Genomic DNA, 9,307 nt, shown 5'->3' with positions numbered 1-9,307 from the left:
CTTCTGCCTTACAAGACTCCTTTGTCTTCTGCACCTATATTCAGCCTGGTCTTCACAAGAAGAGGTCCCAAATATTTCTGTTTTCATAAAGATCTTTCTGTAAGTAAGAATTTGTCTGCGCTGTGACTGAAGCTCAAGTAGTATAAATAATGAGTTAAGTCAGATATGGCCATATGGTGCTAAGCTCAAAATGCTCTAACCTCCTGGTTAGTTACCTGAGGCTCTGAGTGCCACATTGCTGCCGCTCTCTTGCTGTCAGCACTCAAAATGGCTCATTTAATGCTAGGTTGAGTACATCTAACCAGTCACACAGTGGTTTTCTGAAGAGACATACTTTCTAGAACATGCCTTCATTACATGCTAACCTTGGATTAAATGAACCAAGGAAAGGGAGCCTGAAGTTCCCTAACTTGCTACAATGCAGTCCTGCTATTATTAAGTCTGCTGCTGAACGTGTGAAAGTGTGGGGGATCAACAGAAACTTCACAGAAGCAAAGCCCTGTGGTAGGTGAAAACGGCAGCCTTGTCACAAATCTGCAGAATACGCTCTGAGGCGGTGCCACTGGAACAAAGCAGAGCAGTACAAGAAACATCAATACAGACTGAAAAAGGGAATCTCTATAGGCACCCTTATTCAGACCACCTTGAAGGTGACTGGAGAGAGAAAGGGTTGGTATTGGTAACAAACTAGAAAGCAAAGGTCTCACTTGAGGCAAGAGAAAAAGAGAGAACTTTTTTGTAATGAAACACTACAGAAGATGAGAATGAGTGAGGGAGAGGAATGCAAGCTCTGGACCGTTTGGTAATGAGGTGTGCCCATCCAGCATCCCGAGGAACAAATACTGTTAGAGAATGTATAGGAACTGCCAAGGCCAATGTGCTTCACCAGCAGGGCTTATTCCTGAGGACTGTGAATTATTTCCACTGACAGTGTGTCACAACCACTATGCAGTTGAGATTGCTGATATCTGTATCAGAGTGATTTGGAAATATGAAGGGACCAGTGATCAGAAAATGTATGAGCAAAGAGATAGAGAAGACCTAGTGGAAAGAGAAATATTGTGTTCCAGAATGTGCCCTGTTCTGGGACAGCAGAAAACTGTGGAACAAACTCTTACTAATTTTGCTTTCCCTGGACAAAAGAAGTTAGGACAATCGGAATAAGATTATGTCTCTCCTATGTACTTGTATATGTCCGTCAGCACCCTTGAGAGTTGAGAAAAATCTAATTTATTTTCAGAGATATATTTCTTTCCTTCCCTTCCTTTTTTGTTATAAACAGAAAGATTTATTGGAATCACTCCTTTTGATGTAGTGTGCAGGATTAGTAATTAGCCACACAGTCTGAAACGTGATGCTGGATATTAAACATAGCACTTCTCAAAAAAATATGCAATTCCTGTGATGATATAAACCCAAGCTTTATTTCTTACTACTTGTATGTTACAGATTGAAACAAATGTCATTTTATTTTTAGAGGTGTACTGCTCTTCTGAAGTAGTGTTGGAGGTTTTCCATAGCAATTCATGGTTGCTGAGTATGGGCACCTTTACATTTAAGAATGTGATGTTCTGTTTTTGTACACTTATAGTAACTTTTAAAACCTTTAGAATTGTTTAGTAGTATGTGCCTTTGTAGCCAGGTTCTGTGGGTGGCACCTGTTGAAATAAATTGCCTGAAGAGTTTTACTAAGGAGAAAACAGCCTGAAGGTAATTGATCTGCTGCAGGCTGGATCAGGCCCAGTTAATCTCAACGGTTGAGCCATCCCACAGCAATTTTATGAACCTTAATAAAATCAACCCTTCAAGTTTCTAAATGTTCCATGATTCTACTGATTTTGGCAAAAATTGAAATATCGTTTACAGGAGTGAAAAATCAGCAGGACGTATCATATTGCTCTTTTTCTATGCTGGTTAAGTACAAAACTCTATCTGGAGTCTGTACCCTTCAATCACTCAGACAGCAACAACAGACTCCTTTGGTTACTGAATTTATAACAAGGCTACTCAATTAAAATCAAATACAAAGAAAAGCAGATTGTGGGACTTTTTCTCCTGAAAAGCAGGTGGGGAAAATGGTATGTAGTCTTCAAACACTTGAAAGGTGTTCCTTTTATGCCTTCATTTATATTTAGTATGTAATAAGCACAGATAAATGTTTCTTGCACTATGAAACTGCCACACATAATTCATAGTGGAAGAAGAGCCTGTGTACTCAGGAGACTGTCTGTCTTCTATGAAAAATTGTACTTCTTCCTTGCTTGCTTTTTTGAGATCAGTGTAAGGCACGTCCTTTGCAGTTATCTCCCCAAAACAAATAGTAGTAGAAGGGTGGTTCTCCCCCAGCAAGGAGAGAAATATGAGCCAGGAGGACTTGGACACACAGGATTTCTGTCAGTCCCACAGGCTGGTTTGTTTAGTACCAGTTTTATCTTCACAACCTTATTGGGGTGTAAATGGCCTCACTACTACCACAAAGACAGCAAAAGCCACCCTGTTCTTACACTTCCATTGCCTCAGTAGCTGAATCTGAGCCAAAATTATTTTCCTGTGCTAACAATGTGACAGTTATCTATCTGTTTAATAATTTTTTTAAAAATACTTAGTAGGGTATTTGCCACATTAGACTCAAACCTTGTATTTCACAGGATAGGATTCATAAAAATAATTAGGAAAAGGAGATGGACATAAAGAGGTTGTAAACATTTTAGGAGAAACATATATATGTTATGTCAGAGGAAAAAAAGCAGAAAGGCTAGGAAAAGTAAACAGAGTTAAATGGAAAACTCAAACATAGAAAACTTGTTTGAGCAAGAACATAAAATGGAGAGTGCAGAGGGATAAAGAAAAGCCTGAAGACAGCAATGAGGAGCACCTGGGAGGCAAGGAATAGCTACAGTCAAGAAAGAGAAAAAGAAGAAGAGGTAAGGGAGGTAAGAGTGAAATTGATCTGTTTGGAGAGGCTGCATTTACTGAAGAGGTTACACTCTGCTATATTTAATCAACACTACCAAAAAGTGGTATTTAAATTAATATATTAATATATTCCTATTGGATGAGCCACTGCCTGAGTGCTGTTCAATGTGGAGTAGGAGAGCACAAGGAGGAGGAGGAACAGCGGCTTTGCTATAGCTGGGTCTTGTTCCACAGTTGTGCTGTATATTCACCACTCTTCAAAGAGGAGTAATTAGAGTAGGAGCTTCAGGGATGGTGACTGGGAGCTCCTGAAGCTCTGGAACAGTCATGAAACACCTCATGTCCCAAGGGTCCGCACAGGGTTTAGGTGCAACGGGGCCTTTTAACCTCTGAACTCCAAGCAAGGGTTTGGCTGGATCTTCAGGGTGCTCATGAGCAAAGCGACTGCATTGCAAAGGCAAACCCACAATAAAACTCCAGACGTAGAAGGAAGAGGGGTGTTTTCTGTGGTGCGGAAGCCCTATAGGACGCAGCAACAACACAGACAAGTTACCTTCTGGGAGTTAAATTTTGGGAATTTGGGCGGGCGGAGGGACGATGGGCACTTCCAGGGTGGACTCAGTTTAAGTAGACGATATTACAGAGATGAACGGCCCGGGAACAACGGGAAAGGCAACTGAGCGAAAAACCAAGAGGTGTCGGAGAACGAGGCCGCAGCACCGCGGGGGGCAGGCCCACCCGCACGGGGACGGACGGGAGAACCGCGACCGTCCCTCGGAAAGAAGAGGGAAGGAGTGAGCGCGAACAGCCCCGCTCCCACCTCCTCCTTCTCCTCCCCCTGCTCGCCGAGCTCCGGGGCGGTGCGTCCGTGAGCGGCGGGGCGGAGCGGGGGCCGCGGGGGCCGCTCCCCGCCCCGCCGGCAGCGCCGCCCCCGCCCCCACGTGTCCAGCCGGGCGGAGCGGGCGGCGGCAGCGGCGGAGCGAGGACCGGCCGCCCCCTCGCCCCGTTACTACGAGCCCGCCGGCTGGGGCTCCGCCCCGTGGCCTCCGGGCCCTGCCAGGGGGTGGGGGAAGCTCCTCGCTGAGCACCGCCCCCCTCGGCTCGGCTGCCCTCCCCTCCGGCGCGGCGCCCCGGCCCCGGCGGGGACTATGCGGAGATGGTCGTCCCGAGCCGAGGCAGGAACAAAGAGTCGCCGCCGCTCAAGCCCGGGCTGCAGCACCAGCAGCAGCAGTCGCCGGGCGCCAGCCCCAGCCGCGGCCGCCGGCCGCACTCGCCCGGGAGGCAGGGCTCCGGCGGGGCCCGCGCCATGCGGAAGGGAGGCGGCGGCCGGCGGGGAGCCCGGGGCGACCCCCGGGGACCCTACCGGGAGGGGCCCGCGGCGGACGGGGAGCGGGACCTGCTGGGCCGCGGCCCCCTGAGTCTCCTGCGTCTCTGCGGAGACCGGCTCCGAGGTGAGGTTCCTGCCCCGAACCCTGCCCCCTCTCCGCTCGCTCTGCCCCCGCGGGGATGGGAGCCGGCCCTTCCGCTCGGGAAAAGTGCGATGGAGCTGAGCGCCGCTTCCCGTCCCTCTTTCCGGCAAGTGGCGATACCCTTGCCCCGTGGCACGGGGTGGCTTTTGCCGGGGCAGGGATCGCCGGGAGGTCTTTTCCCGGGAAGCCGCAATCGGGGTCCGGCGGGCGGGAAGGTCCCTCCCGCGGGAGGGAAGGAGGAAGGGAGGCGGCGGGCGGTGTCTGGCGCTGCCCGGGGCAGCGGCGGCGAGGTCGCGCTCCCGCTCTGCCGGGCCCGTGCTCCAGCCTGTCACAGCGCGGGTATGGTAAAGAGAGAGAAAAGCTGACAAAACCCACACAGGGATCGGCGAGAAATGGGGGCGAGGGAAGGGGAAAAGGCTTTTTACCACTTCAGCATCCTTTGGAGGAGAAGTGGGGAAACGTGCTCTTTGTGTAAGTAACTCTTCTTAAAACAGTCTGTCTGGTGGTGTTGACTATCGCAGCTTGCGGTGCTGGCATGACCAGCTTATTTCTTCTGGAAAGCATGGAGGTTTCAGTATTCTTTAGAAGTCTGACTTTCTGCTTGAGCAAATTTGCCAGTAATATAGCTGTGTAGAAATTCCCTTTTGACAAGTTATTCTGTAAAAGTTACTTCAGAAATTAAAAACCTGATGATTTATGTAGTCACCTCAGTAGTCTATCTGTGATGTTTAAAGCTTGTATGTGTAGTTATGAACTTGCCGAGTGAAGTTTCTTTCAGCATTTTTGAGGTCTAGTTGAGATTTTTACATAAAACTAATGTTGCAGAGCTCAGATTTTTTTTTTATAGACGCTGTGCTTAAGTGATCCTTAAGGTGCTTGTGTTCTTTTGGCAGTATTTGTTGTCGACAGAAAGGCCTTCATCACAAAAGCTGATAGCAACATTTGGCTCACGTTCCTTCTGGGTAAGTAGAAGGAATACATCGTGGGGGAGCGAAGTACTGATCTTTTTACCTTTCTTTCTGTGTAATTGTAAATTGTGTCAAAATATATTTGGAAATACAACTTTGAAAAAGAAAAAAACAGCCAATATTGAAAAGGGACAGGAAATAACTTCCTACCTGGTAACTTTTGGAAAGCTGTTACTGTAGCAGTTGATGTGGTATCACAATATTTATAGGAAATAAATAGGAAAAAATATTTCCATGTATTTACATATTTCTCCTATCTAGTCATTAATTTGTAGGGGGCAAAAAAAAAGGCAGCAACTCTTATTAAGTAATGTAATCACAACAGCTTGTTCAGTGGAAGAACATACAGTTGTAGAGGGATGTAAATTCGGATGTTATTATCTTTGGGAATATTTTTGAATAAATAATGAAATGGTTAATGACCAAATCTTGAAAAAAACACCTAAAGTATTTGTAAAGAGATGCATTCCTAAAGTTAACAAACGTTAGGTCATAGCATATTTGTCACATGCACCATTAGATATACTCTAAAAGGTATTCTAATAAAGACTTTCAGGGTATTCCAAAGATGCTGGTACTATTAATCACATCACCAGTAGTCCTGGTTGCCAGAGGGAGTTTCTTCAGTTTGATGAATTACATTGCAAAGTAGTAGCAGGGAAACAGCCCTTAGCTTACAAACTAATTAATGAATAAAGTGTTCCTGAATTGCTTTGCTTACATCTGTTTATTCAGCATTTCCTAGACTTGTAGTTACTTAAATGAAACAGAAATGCTAAAATGATGGTCAGAATTGAAAAATGCTTTCCTCTGATTGAAATTTGAGAGCAGATTAGGGAGAGAGCTTTATAATTTCTGGAATTTGAATTTGTCCATGACACCTAGATAACCTATTAAATATTTCAGGGATTTTTTTTTTTCAATTGGCGTAATAGCAAAGTATGTACTAGCATACAATATTTGCAGTAGCAAAGAATGTACATATACTAAATATGAAATAGTGAGTTTTGATTAAGTTTAGTGGAATTTGAATTTTTGTTGTTGCTTTGCTTAAGATCTAAGGCCCATATTTTAAAAACAGAGGCTCCCACAGCTGGAGCTAGTTTAATTATAGAGTGTGAATTTTTTTCTCTTATGAATTATCTCCCAATTTACGTGCAGCAGTATAGTTGTCAGACTTTCAAGGATGTTCTTATACAACACTTCACCCTATTATGTTATTTGGTTTTTTTTTTTCATGATGACCATTGACTTGAGACCTTATTCCTGAAGACATCCTTATTATATTGCACAGAATTTCAGAATGTGACAACTTGACTAAGCTGCACAAGTAGTCAATGCTTGCAGGTTCCTCATTGTTTCCAGTTCTGCTGTATTCATACCTGGTCACTTTGTGGATATTTGCAAAATATGAATCAGTTTATTGTACCCTTCACATCCTCTTGGATTACAGTGTCTCAGCATTTGTTGTTTTCTTGGTAAATAAGGCCAAAGAATACCTCTATTCTTCAGTATTTAATTAACAGAATACTTTTTATATGCCATTCATACTGCTTTTCTTAGAATAACACACAAGCAAAAATAGGAAATCTATCAGATTTTACATAATAGCCCTGGTCTGCAAAAATCTTACCATATGCTTTGGTTTTAGGGCTTCTTAGGCTGGGTGAGAAAATGGCATCTGCAAGTTCAAGTACATAGTAGCTGTGTAAGTGTCTATAGCAGTAGGACTATAGTACTCCCTTCCTGTCCCCTCCGTCATTCCCTCTCCAGTAAGGACATTAATGTGATCAAAGGGTGGTAATTTGACAGCTGAGCTGCATGTTTTCCATCAGAAACTGGCTTAATGCAGTCTGTTGAAAAATGCTGATTTGGACTTAGAGTGGAAGTCTATGAATTAAGCCCATTGTCTCTTGAAATATGAGTAATTAACATTAATTGCTGTGTGATTATGAAAGATCTTCACTTCGTACTTATAATAAAATGATACTGTGAAAATGTATATGAAATTCTTCAAAATAACTGTGAATGTATTTACATTTACTGCATTGACTCTCAGTAAAACATTTACTGAAGGGAAGAATCAGATTTAAAGACATTGTTTCCTCTATGGAATAAGTGGTATGTCTGGATGTGAAATGTAATTTCCATAATAATAGATAATTTATTTGTATCTATAAAATACTGCATATTTGCCTTATTTGGAACCATGTGAACTTGAGTTAATGAGCAATACTGGTAACTAATATTCATTGGACTTTACTGTATATTCTTACCTAATGTGTGATCTGTCTTAATTTTTTTTTTTTTAATAGCTGGTGTGTGTGTATATGCAAATGTATTTCAGTATCTAATCTTACTGGGAATCTTGTGAATGTTGCTGAGAAATAAAATAATGCCTTGTGCACATGTGTAATTATTACTCAATAAGCAATAACTAAAAAAGGTATGGGCTGCTCTGTTTCTTTCCATACAATTGCTGCAGAACATGGCTTTTTTTGTATGGAATATGGTTTGCTGCATTGCTGATAGAGCTAATGTGCTTACCTGGAAATCCATGTCATATCAATGCCTGCTCTTCTGAAAGACATTTGCAGCTTTCCATGAGAACTAAAGTAAATGTCCTTAGTATAAAAATAACCCCTGCTGCTCCTGAACCTTTCCTAAAACATTAAGTTCTGCTTTCATCAAGCAATTTTGGTGATTTTTTTTTTTTTAGAAAGTATACAAAAAGGTGAAGTTTTAAGTGAAAGACTGAGGTCATTATTTTTTAACTGGAACTATATTTTCTAACTGTAAAACTCTGAGGGAAGTTTCAGTGTGGTATAATACCACCTCACCTGCTGTGTGAAGTGTTTAGCATGAGGTCAACGTTGTTAAATTGTACCAGCAGCCAGTTTAGAAATTTTTTTAGGTATTTTTTTGTGTGTTTTTCGTCTTGTTTTGTGATGGTGATTTTTTGTCTTATCCAGCTTCACCTTGAATCTCTTCACATACAAAACTTAAATTTTAAAATTAGGTCATAATGCAACACGCTACAGTTAGGAACCTTGTTGTGACCATGATAACAAGCACTGGCAGTATTAGCAGCACTTCCTGGCTCTGTGTTGGAGGAATATGTGAAATACATACATACATACATACATATATATATATGGAGTATATATATTTGGTATATATACTAGGGCATGAAGTGTACATTAAGTCCGCTTCCATTCCACATAAATTTAGTGGGTTTGCAAAGGTGTTTTTCTTTCTCTTATCCCTGCTGCTTTCCAGAAACAGACAAGCCTAGTCTTGTAACACGCGGCCTGAACAAATGTACATTCCCTAACTCTCGGGCTATATTCTGCATCAGCGTGCAGGCATTGCTGTGTGTTTTACCAATGTCCAAGCAACCTGACTCGTTCCATGTCTTCAGAGAGGCAGCAGCAGTGTCTGGGTGCCAGAAAGAAGGAAGGTGTGTGCTAGTCAGCACCCTGGAGAGGGACACAGTGCTCAGCACCTTTCTGGCCGCAGCTGGGTCTAAGCAGGGTGGGTGGTTGTCATCTCCATTTTCTCTCTCCTCCGTACAGCCTATGTGAACAAGAGGGTTCGTCATTAACAATGAAGATTTTCGTGGATTAAAGACAGCTAGTCTGCCAGATCATTCTATGGCAGAAAGCCTAGAGGGTAACTGAGACACCTTCAGTCTAGGAGAAGCATTGTGGTCCCCCTAAATGCCTTCCCATTATCACTCACTCAGGCAGGCTTTGCTTCCTTGGTGGGCTGCATTTGTTGTCAGCACTGCCCAAGTGAAATGGAGTGGTTCTTGCTCTCTTTGGATCTTGTCATGCTCAAGAGGTCAGAGGCCTGGACTGTTAACTCACTGCTTTATCTGCTTTTGTCTCTTCCCTTTGTCTCTCAGACTGCCTCCCTTGTTCTGTATCTATATGGCAGCAGTGCAGATAGTCT

At 43.2% G+C, this 9,307-nt stretch overlaps 1 protein-coding gene and 1 long non-coding RNA gene across 2 annotated transcripts in view; one reads left to right on the top strand and one right to left on the bottom strand.

Annotated features, from left to right (window-relative positions):
- Nucleotides 1-3,018: 3,018 nt before the first annotated feature.
- LOC128794540 (uncharacterized) lies at nucleotides 3,019-3,827 on the bottom strand. The gene is made up of 2 exons (XR_008433182.1): nucleotides 3,737-3,827; nucleotides 3,019-3,436 (listed from the first exon to the last, which is right to left on the bottom strand). It is a non-coding gene; the product is annotated as an uncharacterized LOC128794540 (long non-coding RNA).
- Nucleotides 3,828-3,937: 110 nt separating this feature from the next.
- DPY19L1 (dpy-19 like C-mannosyltransferase 1) overlaps nucleotides 3,938-9,307 on the top strand; it is a 45,072-nt gene continuing 39,702 nt past the window's right edge. Inside the window, exons 1-2 of the mRNA XM_053959969.1 lie at nucleotides 3,938-4,367; nucleotides 5,279-5,347. Of these exons, the coding sequence (XP_053815944.1) occupies nucleotides 4,073-4,367; nucleotides 5,279-5,347 (364 nt within the window). The 5' untranslated portion in view covers nucleotides 3,938-4,072. The remainder of the gene's footprint in view (nucleotides 4,368-5,278; nucleotides 5,348-9,307) is intronic.

This window comes from Vidua chalybeata, chromosome 1, assembly GCF_026979565.1.
Source record: "Vidua chalybeata isolate OUT-0048 chromosome 1, bVidCha1 merged haplotype, whole genome shotgun sequence".
NCBI lineage: Eukaryota > Metazoa > Chordata > Aves > Passeriformes > Viduidae > Vidua > Vidua chalybeata.
This window is presented reverse-complemented; position numbering and strand designations above follow the sequence as displayed.